The following is an 18,648-nucleotide window of genomic DNA, read 5'->3' as shown; positions in this document are numbered from 1 at the left end:
AAACAGATTCACGTGAGGGTCAGCAGGGTCTTGGCTTTGCTCATGCCAGTGTCCATGAAGGCACACAGCACCTCGATAGTGGCGCCATGTAGGTGTATGGAACTTGATTTCTGTCTCTAAGTGCATACCACCCATGTGTCACAGTAGCTAATAATTTATATTTTGCAGACAAATTCATTGTAGAGGCATCCTATAGTGTTTCAGAGTTTAGGTTTTGTTCATGTTGGGCCAAGATAGATGAATACTACCTGGTTTGTGTCTGCGTGTACGTGCACAGTGCTGTGTGCATACCTTATACTTCTTGTTAATGTACAGCAGATTACGTGTGAAACCTAGGAACAGTCTGAAAGGCATGGGCTTTGTCCACGCTAAGCTTGTGGAAGGTTTTATTTTTCACTTTGAAGACCCCTTAAAGGTTGCGAACAATATTGTGCCTGGGCCAACATAGCAAACGTGCTGTAGCTTCTATCCTTAGACATCATTTATTGCCAGAGAACATTTATGAATATACGCAGCACAGGTGCATGCGCAATATACATATCTTTTGTTTATCATTAAAAAATGGGTCAACGAAATTACACCAAAACCAAAAAGCGTCACTCATTTATGTTTAGCATTAATGAACTTGCTTATGAGTATTTTATTTCGAAAACTCACTGGATCTGGCATTTCCCTTATAAAAAGTGTTTCTTTCACTAAGTTGAACCACATTTTGCACTCCAAGAAAATACATTCGGAAACTTGTTTTGCTAAACTTCCAAAATAGTCATTTTAGTGGGTCAAGTGTGAGGTGGTACTAAGATGTTCAGGGTGAAAAAAAATAGATATTCAGTTAAGTACCTACTTTAAGCTCACAGGCACCTTTGAATGCATATTGATACAGGCCAATGAAAATAAATATGACCCAAAATTATTTGGAACACTTATAGTAATAAGCATGCATTCGCCCACTTATTACCACAGTTCATTGGCCAGTATTCATGCCATTTCTAAAAACACATCCTAACTAATTTTAGAATACAAGGTTGTCTGACTCACAGGCTCCACCTACATTAGTATTAGGTCAGAGAAAATCTTCACTAGTGCTCAAGCTCTACTGCAAGTGATTTGATCTTAATGCATGGCATTAACGTCTTGCGTCGTGATCTCGGTAAATACCTTTATAAATAACCAAGACAAGAAACACTATCATGGCATTAATATAAGCAGTTTGTTCAGGCGTAAGAAGCTATTTATAACCACTGTTAAGAGAGGCAAGGAGCCATGAGAGTCCTGCCCTCCGCGCACAACGGTAATAAACAGCATATAACACTAGATGTGTGTGTGTATGTCACCAGTAGGTAGGTATGGTTAGGACCTTGTTTATATTGAAAAGGTGTTTTTTCTTTTGCCAATATCTTTGGCGTCGTTTGAGGAATCTTCTGGAAATTTCCAAAACTAATGGGGCAGTCAGGTCAGCTGCTGTGATGAAAGTTTCGGGTTGATTCGTCAAGCGGGGGGCGAGAAAAAGGGGGGTGTCCCAAAACATGTTTTCTCCATGTTAATTTCCATAGGAAACTTTAGACAAGGTTACAGCCGGAACTGCTGAACGGAATTACACCAAATTTGGCAAAAGAGTAGCTCTTGGTTCAGAAAGCACTTTTTCTGTCATATGGTGTAAATTTGTTCAGTAGTTCCTGAGATATTTAAACTTTTTTCAGATACACAACTGGGGAAGCGGAGGATCCACGAACACTCCTGATCTCGTGACTGCAATCGGATTGGCTGCCAACACTATAAAACGAGAAAGTCTTGGCAGCCATCTTGTGACTCGGTTGAACTGAGGGAGGGGGGGGGCTACGAGGACCCCCTGCAGAACCGGGGACCACCACCTCCATCAGGGTTCAAGCAAGCCGGGCCGACGACGGCTGAAATGCCAGAAACCGGTCCCCGGAAGCTTGTCTCCTTTCTGGTAAAGAATTGGCTTGGTAGTTTAGTCTGCCCTGTTCCCATGATGCACTGGGCCAGGGACAGACTGATTTGCATATAGCCAGGTTCTGAGCTGGGATGGTGCAGTGAGCTAAATAACGGTGATGGATCAAGCCCTGATCTTTGGACTGGGTAAGAGTGGTCTGCTTAATTCAGACACTCTGTTCATCACCACCCCCTTTTCTGAATCGTATTTACATAATTAGGTATGGAGGGCTCCTGTCCCCCCATGCAGCACCTGTGAACACACCCCCTTGTAACTTTGCAAACTGGAAAGGGGCTGCATAGCACCCCCTCGTAGTAGAGCTGTAAATGGCCCTGGGGACCGCCAACCCCAGGGCCAGCTCCATTTATGTCCCGGGGTGCCCACCAACCCCGACCATCCCTCAAACCAAGAGTGCACCAGGAGGCGCGTTTGCAGAGCGGTGGAGAAAGTGGCCGTGGCCTGCAACCACTTCTCAGCAATCCCACTGTGTGTGGCTTACTGGAGGTACCGGTAGGCTAGTTGGCCCCTAAGAACCCCCAGCAGTGAATGGGGACTTCATCCTCCAACCAAGACTGGTCGAGAAAGGGTGCATGGCTTACAATCAGAACTCAGCAGACCTGCTGTGTGGTACTTATTGGAGGTAGCAGGAGGGGTAGTTGGCCCTCAAGGATGCCCTTGGGGGCCAACTACCCCATATGTTACCTCCAGTAAGTCCCACACAGCGGGATTGCTAAGAGGTCTCGGAGCCCACGTCCCCTTTCTCCCCTACTCTGCAAGTGAGCATCCTGGTGCAATACTGGTTGGGAGATGAAGTCCATTTGCCTCTGAGGGACCTCGGGGGCCAAGAAGCCCTTCTGGTACCTCCTTTAAGTCCTACGCAACAGAATTCCTGAGACCTGGTCTGAGGCCCAGACCCTTTCTCCACCACTATGCAAATGCAACTACTACTTAAAAAACTAAGAAATTCACAGAAAAAAAACAAAGGTTACAGGGACGTTATAGTGAGGGACTAGCATTTAAAAAACCTTAGAAATTCACAGAAATAAACACAGGTTACAGGTATGTTATAGTTAGGATAACATTTCACTTGTACAAAACCAGAGAAATGCAGTTTTTATAGTTAGCTGAGCCAACTAGAACTCAAGCCCCTGCAATGCACTCCTGATGTCACATTTTACATCACTCATGACATGGTCAGTGACATCACTGAAGTCATCTCAAATGACATCATCCACATAATCTCTGAAGCATCTACTCACACCCCAATATAATCTTTCATACACCCACTCCAAATTTCACACTACCATTCTCAAAACCATAGACGCACCAATACCAGTACGTAAATACCCACTCACTGATTCATAGGCCCACACACTCATTCACTCATCCATACAGTCACTCACTACTACATTCACTGATATAGCCACTCATACACCCATACAGACACTAACACACCACCACTCACATAGTTCCTCACACACCTAGTCAGTCACCCAAAAAGTCAATAACACTGTCATTTACTCATCTAAACAGTTATATACACACCACCTCACTTATTGATACAGTAGATACTAACACATACTTACTCCCTTATACAATCACTGACACAAGCACACACTCCTCCATACAGTCACTTATATACGCCACATATACTTCCTTTCACATATGCAGTTACTCACCCATATACTACTGAGACATCCATTCACTCATCAACACAGCAATACGCACACTCACTCACCCATACAGCCCCTTGCAGATGCACTCATGAACCCATACACCCAGATAATCACCCACTCACACATCCATGCAGGGAGGGCCACCCTCCACCCACCCATCCACACAGACACTCGGTTAACCATACAGGTACTAAGACAGCCTATCAATAACCCATATAGACACTCATGTAGCTACTCACTAACCCATGCAGCCACTTACACACCAACTGACAGACTGACTCAGCCTTTCACGCAGATTAGTCACCCACCCAAACATTCACTGAGACATAGCATTGCGGGGGCGCGAGTTATAGTTAGCTCAGCTAACTAGAACGGCTGAATTTCTCTGGTTTTGTACAAGGGAAATGCCAGCTTATCTATAAGGTCCCTGAAACTTTTTTTCAATACACATACAACACGCACAGTACTGTCAACAAAATGCACAGATTTGTATTGTAAATGAATGTTTCATCTTTGAATTATCTGGATTTGGCATTCATAGGAATACTATTTTTACAGCGGGAGATAGTTCCAGTTCTCCAAAATGGATTTCAAGATCAGTTATCACAATACCTTAGCCTCCTGGTTTTTGCTGCCTGTGTCAACATATCCTCCGAGTCATCGAAGATCATGTGCCCCCCATTGTCAGAGACAGCATTTTCTGAAACCAGAATAAAAAATAAATACGTAAAGGATACATTACTTAGCATTCAAGAATTCACAGTAAGAAGCACGTGTGACTAACTGAAGACTGTAATAAAACCATTGACACAAACAAGAACCTTCATAAACAAAAAGAAATCCTACTAAATTTGTTTAAAAAATAATCCGGGGATACCCCGTTACCAAATACATCTGGGACACTCAAAGTTTTCAACATACCAATAGCATGTTTTCGTAGTGATTAAATCTATTTCACCACCAAAGCTGTCCATTGTGCATTACCCACTGACCATGCACCCTCGTTCTCATTAACAAATACTTGGTGACTGTGCCGGTCAGAATTTCGCTAGCGCCACCCAAGAGCTTGTCGGGTCACCCAGTTAAGTTCACCTTGTGTGAGGAAAATCTGAATTTCCATCATCCATCAGCCTTCCCTGATGGTCACCCTCACATCACATGTAAGTGATGACACAGCAGCCTAGGTGGTACGTTCAGCTGGAGGCAGCAATCCAAAACTATATGATTGGGTGAATTTCAAGGATGAGTTTGAAAGAGTCTACGATCAGTCCTAAAACGAATTGTCACTAGACCAAGAACAGCTGCTAAAGTTCAGTCAGATAATTATTATGGTCACATTTTACTTAGTTAAGTTAGCCTACAGGCTACACGCATCACATTCTAATACTCCTTATTAAATAGTGTAGATAGAAGAGACCTCAAATATTGTAATGGGCTTTGCAGGGATTTAAAAGATCTCTTTGCTGTGGTAAAGCCTTGGTCTACTACATGCAGATTGTATTAACTTGGTCTCATCGCGAAATATAATGTGCCATCCCACCACCTGTGTGGAAGGAAAGAGTTAAACCAAGCACAGATGTTCAAAAGTTAGGAATTTTGCTTCTAATGCAACAGTGGATGCCTCGCAATGCTCGCTTTACCATAACAGATTAATATGGTTCCACTCTTTGTACTGCTACGAGTAATGAATGCCACACAAGGATCCCTTAATCAGCTCCAACGTACAATCACTAACACCTGTTTCAACCATGACTAATTACTTCCACATGGCAGCCAAGGCAGCAAAAACCAAATAAATCTTCCCCTCTCCAGTATACGTCTCTATCTGGCTGAGGCACAAGACGCTACAAAGTCAATGCACTTGTTTGCCAGACTGATTCAGTACTAGCAACAGTCATGCAACTTTGAGGACTATATGCCTAAACAGACTGAAAACATCTCCCAGGACATCTAAGTTTGTTTCAAATGTTCTGATGTTCCTACTAAGCATTTTATTTTTCTAGCTTCTGATATCAACTCATAACTGTCCAAAAGTCTGGTCTAGCACATTAGTGTATTCAGTCAGTGTTTCGATCAGATTAACTGTTACTTTTGCTGTGTGCCTCCTTTGCAGACCACCAACACAAGTCTTTCTATCAGCGGCCTGCTTAGCTATAAGAAAATCAATGACCACATCGTCTGTTACCATGTAGGTGCACCCACAGAAGGGTTGTTCCTACTCCCTTGCCTGAGGACCACAGTAATTTTACCATAGTTGCTCTATGCTGCTATACCATGGTTGGTCCTACGCCATTCCTGAGTAAGTACTACACAGAATTCTAGCATTGCTTCACTGTGCTTCCGTTGGTTGGCCCTGTGCCACTTCCAGGCAGACCAATATAGCATACATCATTTCTCGGGGACCGCACTGATCCATCTCAATGGATGCTTCCTTCATGATACAGACTGCCAACAACTCCATCTATTTTCTCACACTCCACAATATTTCATGCTAACTGAGCACTGACACTGGACCATATACAATAGCTTCCACACAGGTCAACCTACAGCCATTAGCCATTTCAATCATGAATTCTGAAAGCGAGCTCAAGAACCGGATACAAATTGAGGGGTTTTGCAACCTAGCCCATGTTAGGACGCACGCTATAAATAAAACCATACTACCACACAGAGAAATAAATCAATTTACAGTCTTACACACATGACACTGTAAGAGAACATTCCAGTACCTTCCACAAATGTGATACAACACTTAACTAGTGCATTGATGGTGTAAGCTTAGAACTCCTCTAGCTAAATTTATGGTTTCTTATTGCTGCAGATCACAGTCCTAACCAACCAGTTTCTAAAACCCTGTCCCATTACACCTCTGTACAAGTGCTGAGTCAGTGCAAGTGAAAGTAGGGCTCATGGTAACATGTAGTAACACATACCCCCAATTAGGCAGATAAATTACCAAGAAAGAGAGGGATGGAACTGAAATGTGTTTATGAATGCCGTCTGAATGGTCACGTGTCTACAATAATGATTTTTTTTTATAGACGGGTGTTAATACCACCTTTGTTCATTAGTTAATCGATAAGCGAGAAATGGTGAAGTGGATCAGCGATGAAGGAGAGTGATACTGGTAAAATTGTTAGGAATTTGTTAATTTGGGTGGAGATTGCCTGTAATGTATGTAAGGCCAACGGAACAATGAGGGAGGGCCAGAACAAGTTACATATCTTCAATAATGCTCTTTCTGGTAGGTATTCTAACTGCCCCATTTGAATTTTCCCCGGGCACCAAAGTGGACCCTGAAAAAATGTCACACTGATTTCACTTTGCAACAAAGCCTTTGGTGCTCTTGGATATGGAGCATCAGAGACCGATTGAGGACAGTGAGACAGTGTGCAGACTTTAACATGGAAGGAATATGTTACTTACCCTTTAGACATCGGTTTGTGGCATGTAGTCCTGTAGATTCACATGATGTGCATTCTCTTACCATCTAGTGTTGGGTTCAAATGTGTACAACTTATTTTTGTCCAAAAGTCTTTTGAGTCATGAGGTATAGTGACTTCTCCAATAGGGAGTATTGTACATTAACCACAAATCCATAGTTCGTTTTCACGCTCAGCGGGTGTAGGATAGAGAGTACAGTGAAGCATAAAAATGTTCATGCAGTAAGAAAGGGAAAAGGAAATGAACAAATATGGTATTTGCAACAACTAAGGGTTCTCGGCAACGAGGGCGGTGCACCAGAATCTACAGCACTACATGCCACGAACAGATGTCTACAGGGTAAGTAACATATTCCGTTCTTGGAATGTGAAGCTGTAGATACACATGGTGTGCATAGAGTAGAAAGCAGTTTTCCATGAAAGGTTGTTGCTAGCTGGGGGAAGTTGCAGAGCATTGGAAAAGTGTACGCAAGACAGCTTGTCCAACCTGGGCCTGTTTTGCTAGACTGCCCACAAAATAGTGTTTAGAAAAAGTATGTGGTATGGACCAAGTAGCAGCTTTACAAATGTCCGCAATTGGAATGCTGCCCTAAAAGGCCATTGAAGCCTCTTTTTAGTGAGTAGAATATGGCCTGGGAGGTGGTAGGAGCAGTCTTTTGACTATGACATAGCAGGTCTTAACACACAATTTGCCAGCAAGCGAGTTCTTGCTTTGAAACAGCAGTCCCTCTCTGGGCTTTAGAAAACCACAAATACACGTTCTGTTTTCTGAAATGGTTGTGTCCTATCAATATAGTACATAAGGGCTCTTAATATCCAGTGTGTAAAGTGCCCACTCTGCTTCTGTCGCTGGATGTGAAAAGAAAACAGTCAGTTCTATGGTTTTGTTAAGATGAAAAGATAAGATACCACCTTGCGTAGGAACTTTGGATTAGTTCTAAGGACTACCCTGTCACAATGTACCTTGAAAAAAGGTTCTTCACAAGTTAACGCTTGACTCTCATAACGTCTAATGGAGGTAATAGTGACCAAGGAGGCCACCTTCCAGGACAGAAATTGTAACATGAGGGGGCAGAAAACACGTCCCCTTTAATCTTGTGAGGACTCTATTAACATTCCATGATGGGGCCGGAGGTATTCTGGGAGGAAAGCCTCTTTTTAGTCCTTCAATAAATGCTTTAATTGCAAGGATTCTGAAGAAACAGGGGTGTTCCATGTTTTGCAAGTATGCTGCTACTGCAGCCAACTGTAAGCAAAGCAAAGCATATATTAGTCCTGAGTGCTGCAAGTTAGACAGGTAGTAGACAATGTTCTGTAGTGAGGTTCTTGGGAAGGCAATAGTGGACAAATATTTTCTACTTTGCAGCATAACAGGCGTATGCTACAAAAAAAAAATATGGCCATGTCTGAACTGGGGTGGTGTGGAGTGCAAAAAACCCGATAGATTTCGGCCCAGATCTCTGTACTGGGGTGAATGTATGACATTGTTCTGCATCTGTCCATCAATAATTGTTTTTACATTTGTCACCCCGAGTGGGACGGGTATGCTCAGACGTGAGTCCCGTGCTCTCCACACCACTGGAGTCAAGCTATCCTGGCTGAAGACAGCTGATAGCCAGAAACCGGTCCTAGGATGCTTGATTCCGGTCCAAGGAAGACATGGCTTGGCAGTTCGGGCTGGACTGTTCCCATGAGGCACAGGGTCAAGGCTGATTTGCATATGTCCATGTCTGAACTGGGGTGATGTGGAGTGCAAAAAAACGAGTGATTTAGGCCCAGATCTCTGTACTGGGGTGAATGTATGACATTGTTCTGCATTCTGTCCATCAACTGTTGTTTTTGCAAAAAAATAGTGGTATGCAGACATGCCTCCCGCAGAATATCCATGCACTCAGGGGGCAAACGTAGGTACTCAAACTCTAGGAATTTAGGAGCCAAATTGCTAGGTTGAATGTTCTGGGAATGGCAATTAGAAAGCAAATGGCAGTGGTAAAAAAGCACGTCAGCACCTCCGCATTGTCTTCCAGAAAATATTATAGGTTTGTATGTATAGGCGTGCTCAATGTAAAACACTGTGGCACTCACTCAGTGTTCATCTGTATAGAAAAAATAGAGATTTTCTCCATACAATTAATGACAAAACATTGATTACAGAGCACAACCGCTAATTAGTTTATCAACCGACCTTGTTGTCAGTTAGTTTTAATAAACACAGCACCATGCAGTATATACAATGGAAAAAGCAACCATCCAAACAGAGAAAGCACAAACTAGATTGTCTTGATTGTATTGACGCGCAGTGTATAGCGGTGGTGTAGACAGCCAAAACGTGTTTCATCGTGTAGACTACTTCTTCAAGGCTTGACAATAATTTGGTACTGATGATAAGCTCCTTTTGTCCCTTAGGTTGTTCGGGAAAACAGTGGCAATGGCGATAGTCCGGATTTCTTCAGAACACTTTCAAGGGGTATAAATTACTATGTAGACGGCGAGTTGTGAATAATGCTAGAGTTCAATGTATCGAGTTTCCAAAGAACACACAAGCAAATACTCTTTTGAATAGTGCAAAATCAGAACGCTCGTTATAAATCGAGCTTCAGAGCAGCGTTTGTGCAACTAATAGTACAGCACCAATGGTTGCAGCTGTACAAGACCAAGGATGCAGTTACGCGTCACGCTACAAAGTCTCTGTTTGTGCGTTTATGTTGAATTCCAGATTGTCGAGTAAATCCAAAGTTCACTGTTTGTGAGCAAGCAATGTGTTTGATTGAACTCATCAGCCAATAGTCTAGGTAAGGAAAGACGTGGATGCTGCTCCTTCTTAAGTGAGAAGCAAACACAGCCAAACATTTCGAGAAAACCCTGGGTGCGGTGGTGCCTCCAAAGGGGAGACCTTTGAGCTGATAATGAGGACCACTTACCACGTCTTAAGTAACGTCGATGTCCTGGGTGGATTGGGATGTGAAAGTAGGCATTCTTCAAATCCAGGGCATTCATGAAGTCGCTTTTTTGAGGAGAGGAATGTAATCATGTGGGAATGATCTGATTTGATGTATCTGTTGAGAGACCGTAGGTCTAGGATGGGCCTAAAGGGCCATCCTTTTTGGGAATTAGGAAATACACTGAGTACACCCCCTGTACTTCTGTGGCGGTGGGGCATTGGCTCCCTGGCTCCCTTTGAAATAGGGATTTTACTTCCTTTTTCAGAAAATGCAGCTGTTGATGGGCGAGGGAGTGTGGTTATGGTGGTATAATTGGTGGTGGTGTAGTGAGTCCTACCTGTGTTCCACAATATCTAGGACCCACTGGTCTGAAGTGATGTTGCCCAACTGTGGTAGTAACCTCTGCAGTCCTCACCAGACAGGTATTGCATGGTCAGGGTGCAGGGCAAGGGAGTGACTGTTTGGCAAGGATGGCAGATTTAGCCACTCCTCCTCTGCCTCTGGTGTTATTCCCTCTTTAGGGCCCTCTAAAGTACCCCCTGGTAGTATGGGTGTGTTGTTGCTGTCTTTGATAAGAGGTGTGCGCCCCGGGGGAGGTGATCTTAGAACATACGCAAAACTCTGATGAAAATTAGTCAGAGGGAACGGAGATTGTAAAGTTACCATGGCTTTGGCAGGGTCTATAGGAGGCTGGCTCAGTATATAGGGTCCACCTATGGTGAGGCACTGAGTCCAGGTAACCCTTATTTATAGTGTTTTGGTCCCTGAAGGGCAGAGCTCTCAAGGGGTAGCTGTGGAGTGCAGCTAAGGCTTATTCGTAAGCTTTTCACACAAGAAAGAACCACACCAGGTGAGTATAGGAAATTGGTTAGTAGCATAGAAAAATACATAGGTCCCAACCGGTGGTGGTGGTGGGAGGGGCCAAACTATGTACTAAAGTAGTGGAATGCAAGGAAAGTACCTAAGTGGGACTAGTACCCAAGGATGGAGGACCCCAAGAGAAACACAACCCCCCAAGATGAGTAGCCAGGGACCCTAAGGCACCCAGGTGCAGAGTGTTTACACCGGGTCAAGCGTTCATAGGGCAACACAGGGTCAGTCAGGTTGGATTTTTACAGTCCTAGGACCCTTCCCAAAGGAACCACTTGGATCAAGGAAGGTTTGAGTGCCATCCGTGGATACCCCAGGAACCAGGATACCTACACCTGGTAGCCCGGATGCATAGGGATAAAGTAGGCGCCAATTGTGGTTCCAGGAAGATCAACAGCTACAGAACCTTGTGGACCAGGACATTGGTTCCAGGGGGGAAGAACCTCAAAGCAGAAAGGACAGAGTCCAAACCACCTGTAGCAGCACCAGAGCACAATACCAACCGTTGTTGGAGGTCCTTGCTGTAGCACAGTGAGGTTGAAGCAGCAGCTGTCGCCCACAGAGCTTCTCCAGGTGGCCACTTGATTCTGGCATGTTGAATCTTGGCCCCTGGGAGCATCAGACTGTCTAGGACAGCTGAGCAGTGTCCCTGACCCCCCCTTATAGGCAGGTTACCACAGAAGAGGTCCTTACCCTGATCAGGGTTACTTAAGGGCTCCCCAGAGGGTGGGTCCTTAGATTCATCCCGAAAACAACTTCAAGATCCGACTGCCTGTGGTCCGAAGACTGTGCAAAGACTCTTCTGCTGGTGGAGACTGGAACTCTGCTGTTCTTTGAGCCAGGACCAAAGGCAAGACTGATTCCTGCTGCATCTTCTTCCCTGTGATTCAAGTTCTGCAACTCCATGACCATGCATCCACCGGGTCAATAAGTAACCCATTTGCATCCAAGCTAGAAGGAATCTCCCTTGAAGTGAAGGAGTCACTTCCCTGCATCCACAAGCACCTCTACGACATTGACTAGTTTGCTGATTCTGTTGTCCCACGGAAAGCACCAGGCTCTGCAACATAGGTGGTGGTTTGTTGGTTCTCAAGAGGCCTGACCAGTCTTCACTGCTACTGTGGTGACTGTAAACCCTCTCCAGCCAATGTCAACCACCCTCCCTGTCCTTTGTGTGGTTTCGTGCCAGAGCGGGAGCCAAGGGCTCCTGAACAGGGCAAAACTTTTTTTATGCAAGGCAGGCACCAAATGTGCCTTCAATGCAGTGCAGTGGCGCTCAAAGGCACCCCCACCATACCAAACTCTAAATGAGAGGTGGTCACACCTCTCCTTTGCAGGAAATCCTTTGTTCAGCTTCAGCTGCTCGAGTTAAGTTCATCAGCAGTTTGGTCTGGCAGACAGATCTTGTAAGGCTACACAGGTAGCTATTGGGGGGTCCTCCAAGGATCCCCAAGTGCATGGCATCATGCAACTAACACTAAAATCAGTGTATTTGCATGATTCCAACATGTTTGACACCAAAGATTTGAGGTCCATATAGATTTTTGCAAATTAATCTTATTGTAGTACACCATACAATACTTCTTCAGTGAGTCTTTGGGTCATGTTGGCTCGCTCTTTCCTTCCCATGTAAACTTCTGTGACGAGGCCCTCTCAGCATTCATAGCCCATTGGGCTGAGAACAATCAGCTAAGGGACACAGTTGGGATGACTCTTTCTTTGATGCCACATAAAGCACAAAATGATAAATATTTGCGTTTTAGTTCCTGGGCATAAGAAAACAGTGCACCAGAATGGACTAAAAAGTCAATAGCATCCCTCATTAACTCTTAAGATTGTAAAGATGCTTTCAGCATACCATCTAACAAGTGGCAAGGATCTACTACAGGGAATCACTTCAGCTCGGGTATCAATTTTGGCAGGTCATCACACAACTTTTTTATATACGTAGCTGAATCACTGCAAATACAAACAATATTACTCCAATCTTTGTTGAACTTGGAAAGAACCTTTTTTGCAGAGCATTACAAGTGACACTGCGTTCCATGTTTTCCAAAAGTCTGGTGTCATGTTTTCACAACTGTCCCAGATGCTTGGTGATATATATACTTGTCACTATACCTTGCATTGAATGTTTAAAGCATAAGTTGTTGGCAATTCACCTACTATCAATACTTACCCACTAGAAACTATGGTCTGATGTATTAAGGGTTTTTACCCATTCTGTGGGTAAATGTGATGACACATATTAGGAAAGATGTTTATAAAACCAGCCATTTTACCTATCAGTGAAAGAATCAAATACAGCTAAAATATCAAATACGAGTTTGATATTTCCTGATTCCCTATGGTTTATCAAATAATTAAACTAGACCTAAAAAATGAAACTAAACCCTGCATCTTTAGACCAAAGGCCACAAAACTGAAAAAGTAAAAGGAAGAAGAAACAATATTTTAGTGGCATCCCTAAAGATCAAAACTCAAGCAGAAAAATGTTAGGCCGTCTTTCTTTCTGCTAGCTTGTATAACAAAGTTACATTGTATTGACCCCTTCAGGAAGAAAAAAATGACTATTTCACTCTCTTTTTCCTTTCTTTGAATGGCACTTACTTTGTGGTTGTCCAGGTGTTTTTTCAGTGTTTATATGTTTTCACCGGTGAGGGCTATATTTCTTTCAATGGGGTTCTATCAGTTATTATAGGTTTAAACCTAAAACCCCACAGCCTATACATGCTGCAGCCTATGGGAGACCCTTGGTGTACCAATGCCATGGGTATATCAGTACCATATATTAGGGACTTATAATGGTGCCCCAGTATGCCAATTGTGGGGTGAACAAAAGTACCATATAATTTGGAGGACACAGCACTGCCACTGGATCCCAGTCAACTACAAACACACTGACACCAGGCAAAAAAGTGGGGTATCTATGCCAGAAAGGTCCACCTTCTTACATAGTCTTTATACTTTTTTCCAGCATCTGATCAACCAGAGCTGAATAGATGCTCTCCATCAAATGGTAAATTGATCAGATGATCTTGAACGCTAGGTTAAAACCAGAGATTCTAAGCCAAGCGTGCCTCCTAATAAAGATACTTGAATCGAACCCTCTAAAGGCAGTGTCCTCTGCATCAAGGGCACACCTAATGGATGTAATTAGAGATGGACTTCCTTTCAAATACTATTTCCAGGGCACTTTGTTTGTACTGTTCTGGTAAGTGATGCATAAAGCCTCCCATCTCATCCCACTGGGCAAGATCATAATGTGCTAAGAACCCCACTGAATAGGCAATACGTCAATGTGTTGCTGATTGTGCTGCAACTCGCTTTCCTGCTATATAATATTTTTTACTTTCTTTATCTGGGGGTGGGGCATCCCAAGTGCCCTGTGCATTTGCTCTTTTGCGTGCAGCATGGACCACTAACAAGTCTGGCGGGAGCTGGCCAGTAATGTAAGGGGGATTTAAAGAGGAAGGCTTATATTTTTTGTCCACCCTTAGATTAATAATTGTAGGTTTTACAGGGTCTTTGAAAACTTCATGAGTCAGCTTGAGCATGCCTTTAGGTACTGGCAAGAATTGGGTAGACCGCTGAGTGAAAAAGTGTTTCTACCAAGATATCCTCCTCTTTCAGCACTGAATTAAGATCAACTTTATTAAAGTTACATGCCCTTTGAAAACCATCATATCAGGTGGTGTCATCAGGGGAAGAAGGCTTTGCCGGGTAGAAGTGTGGACTGTTGGGCCCTGGAGGTACTACCTCAATCCTCCGATGCATTATATTGTGGATCCTGGGTGTATGGATCATCCTGCAAATGTAAGGGGGAAGGCTAGTCTCTCCATAGTATGAGTGATAACACCTGTGTGGTGATGAGGGCTGTTGTGAAGGTTTTGGTGGAGGAGGGGGAAGGTGGTGATGGTTGTGGAGGAGGAATAGGAGGGTAAATCGCCTTCCGAGGTAGAGGGCTTGTACCCCTATAATGTCTCTTTTTGTGCTTAGGAGGCGATGGTGGCTTCATTGCCATCTCCTGTTGATGAAGGTTTGCTTTTGGAGTGCTCATTCTGTGTTGGACAAAAATATTTACAACAAGGGGTGGTGAGGGACAGAGTCTCTGAATTAAGCAGAAAGCTCTCACCCAGTCAAGAGATCAGGGCTAGATCCAACACCGTTTTTTAGCTCACTGCACCATCCCAGTTTCAGAACCTGGCTGTATGCAAATTAGTCTGTTCCTGTCCCAGTGCATGATGGGAACAGGGCAAACCAAACTACAAAAGCCAATTCTTACACTGGGAAGGAAACAAGCTCCCGGGGACCGGTTTCTGGCATTACAGCCGTCTTCGGCCCGGTTTGCTTGAATCCTGATGGTGCAATGAGCTCATTTGCATATAGCCAGGTTCTGAGCTGGGATGGGGCAGTGAGATAAATAACGGTGATGGATCAAGCCCTGATCTTTGGACTGGGTAAGAGTGGTCTGTTTAACTCAGACACTCTGTTCATCACCACCCCCTATTTGTAAATCGTTTTTGGCCACTATAGGTGTGGCAGGGTATACTCAGACATGAGTCCCTTTCTCACTGCTCCATCAGGATTCAAGCAAGCCGGGCCGAAGAAGGCTGAAATGCCAGAAACCGGTCCCCAGTAGCTTGTCTCCTTTCTGGTGAAGAATTGGCTTGGTAGTTTAGTCTGCCCTGTTCCCATGATGCACTGGGCCAGGGACAGACTGATTTGCATATAGCCAGGTTCTGAGCTGGGATGGGGCAGTGAGATAAATAACGGTGATGGATCAAGCCCTGATCTTTGGACTGGGTAAGAGTGGTCTGTTTAACTCAGACACTCTGTTCATCACCACCCCCTTTTTGTAAATCGTTTTTGGCCACTATAGGTGTGGCAGGGTATACTCAGACATGAGTCCCTTTCTTACTGCTCCATCAGGATTCAAGCAAGCTGGGCCGAAGAAGGCTGAAATGCCAGAAACCGGTCCCCGGTAGCTTGTCTCCTTTCTGGTGAAGAATTGGCTTGGTAGTTTAGTCTGCCCTGTTCCCATGATGCACTGGGCCAGGGACAGACTGATTTGCATATAGCCAGGTTCTGAGCTGGGATGGGGCAGTGAGATAAATAACGGTGATGGATCAAGCCCTGATCTTTGGACTGGGTAAGAGTGGTCTGTTTAACTCAGACACTCTGTTCATCACCACCCCCTTTTTGTAAATCATTCTGTGTTGGAGCAGGCCCAAGATGTCAACTCCGAAACTTTGGATTAGTACCGGCCGGCTCAACTGGGAATGAGGGCTCAAAGCCCAACCCTCGGAGGGGCAGAGAGTGAGTTGTTCGTATGTTGTCTTCACTTGTGGATGCCATATAGTTGTGTTTAAGCCAGCCGTGAAGCTCTTCCGACTCAGATAACTACACTGGCTCCAGGCTGAACACATTTTACCTGCCTGGCTTGGAATTCCTTAACTTCTGACTGTTCGAGGTCTTCAGCGAAGATATTAGTGAGCTCCTCTTCCTTTTATTGCTCTACTGTACGTTGTGCGATTCCTGATGGTCTTCTTGGACCTGGAAGCCTCACTGTGGTCTGAGGAAAGGTACAGATTGCAGATCTATTGCTGGTCTGTCTAGGAGTACTTGGAGTGGCACTGTGGACAGTATTGAAAAAGTATCTTTCTATTAATTTGTGCCAATTTTTGAAGGGGATTGATGCTGAAGAAAGGCTCAGCTGGGCCAGAGATCACCCTCAACACACAATGGTCGACTGCGTCATCGTTAAATAAATGAATGCGGAGAATGTTTGATGAACTATCGGAAATTGAGAAACTCAGAAGGCCCCGACCGAGTCAACCATGCAGCATCAGCTCAGAAACCCGGCAATCAGGTCCGAACCTGATGGCAGAAGAAAACAATTGAACTATGGAGTGTATGTTCATGTGCAATGCTCCCTAAGGAAGGAGTCACTATACCTCGCAACTCAAAAGACTTCTTCAAACAAAAACAAGTTGTACACATCCAAGACCAACACTAGAAGGCAGGAGTATGCACAGTATGTGCACGTACAGCTGCACATGTCAGAAACCTTTATTAACAGTTAAAAGTCCAATCCACAGAACAGGAAAAGGGGTGGGCAGTGAAAAACAAGTTACTTACCTTTGGTGACGCCTTATCTGGTAGAGATAATCTAGCTGCAGATTCCTCATCTCTGAATCCCCCAAGCATCAGACTGGATCCAAAAGATTTTTCTTCTAGCAATACCCTTGCATGCCTTTACGTCACCTTTATAGGCCCCACCTTGGCACGCTGTCAGTTACTTTTTCAAGACTTTCCACAGCAGGAACGTGGAGCTGTTTAGTGTACTGACATTTTTGGGCCCTGAAAGAGAACAGCTCTGACTCTAGAAACTTGTACGCGGAGAGGATGGGTGGGTTGGTAAGGAATCTGCGTCCTGATTATGTTTCTACCAGATAAGGCATTACCAATGGTAAGTAACTTGTTTATTTGATTGAGACTGCTAGCCGCAGATTCCTTACCTATGAATAGATACCCAAGCAATATCATCTCCGGAGGAGGGAATGCCGACAAATTTCAAACTAGAAAGTCCTGCAGGACTGAAAGGCTAAAATGGCCGTCCTTGCGGACCAGTCTGTCCAGGCAGTAATACTTCAATCAATCAATCAATCAATCATATCATTTGTAAAGCGCACTACTCACCCGTGAGGGTCTCAAGGCGCTGGGGTGGGGAATGCTGCTACTGCTCGAAAAGCCAGGTCTTGAGGAGTTTTCTGAAGGTCAGTAGGTCTTGGGTCTGCCGTAGGTGGGTGGGAAGGGTGTTCCAGGTCTTTGCGGCGAGGTGGGAGATCGATCTGCCGCCTGAGGTCGCTCTTCGGAAGCGAGGGAACTAGGGCGAGGTCGGCGGAGCGGAGCTGGCGGGTGGGGGTGTAGAAGCGGAGTCATCTGTTGAGGTACGTTGGTCCGGTGTTGTGGAGTGCCTTGTGTGCGTGGGTGAGGAGCTTGAAGGTTATCCTCTTGTTGACCGGGAGCCAGTTCAGGTCTCTCAGGTGGGGTGTGATGTGGCTGCGGCGAGGGATGTTGAGGATCAGGCGTGCAGAGGCGTTCTGGATGCGTTGGAGCCGTCTCATGAGTTTGGGCGAGGCTCCTGCGTAGAGGGCGTTTCCATAGTCCAACCTACTGCCGACAAGGGCCTGGGTGACTGTTCTTCTCGTTTCAGTGGGGATCCACTTGTAGATCCTATGGAGCATGCGGAGGGTGTTGAAGCAGGAGGAGGAGACGGCGTGACCTGATTAGTCATGGAGAGGGTGGAGTCGAGGATGACCCCTAGGTTGCATGCGTGGTCGGTGGGTGTTGGAGCGGGTCCCAATGCGGTCGGCCACCAGAAGTCGCCCCAGGCCGAAGGGTTGGATCCGAGTATGACCTCTGTCTTGTCCGAGTTCAGCTTCAGTCGGCTGTTCCTCATCCATTCAGCAACGGCCTTCATTCCTTCATGAAGGTTGGTTTTGGCGGTGTGGGGGTCCTTGGTGAGGGAGAGTATAAGCTGGGTGTCATTGGCGTAGGAGTGGATGTTGAGGTCATGCCGATGGGCGACGTGGGCGAGCGGTGTCATGTAGATGTTAAACAGAGTTGGGCTGAGGGATGAGCCCTGGGGTACGCCGCAGATCTCGGTGGCTTTGGAATGGAAGGGGGGGAAGGCGGACGCTCTGTGTTCTGCCGGAGAGGAAGGAGGTGGTCCAGTCCAGGGCCTTCACTTGGATCCC

General features: G+C 45.1%; 1 protein-coding gene across 1 annotated transcript in view; it reads right to left on the bottom strand.

Annotated features, from left to right (window-relative positions):
• BUB1 (BUB1 mitotic checkpoint serine/threonine kinase) overlaps nucleotides 1-18,648 on the bottom strand; it is a 1,006,269-nt gene that overhangs the window by 265,424 nt on the left and 722,197 nt on the right. Inside the window, exon 24 of the mRNA XM_086926890.1 lies at nucleotides 4,243-4,330. Coding sequence (XP_086783016.1) covers nucleotides 4,243-4,330 — 88 coding nt within the window. The remainder of the gene's footprint in view (nucleotides 1-4,242; nucleotides 4,331-18,648) is intronic.

This window comes from Lissotriton vulgaris, chromosome 6 (assembly GCF_964263255.1).
Source record: "Lissotriton vulgaris chromosome 6, aLisVul1.2, whole genome shotgun sequence".
In the NCBI taxonomy this organism is placed as follows: domain Eukaryota; kingdom Metazoa; phylum Chordata; class Amphibia; order Caudata; family Salamandridae; genus Lissotriton; species Lissotriton vulgaris.
This window is presented reverse-complemented; position numbering and strand designations above follow the sequence as displayed.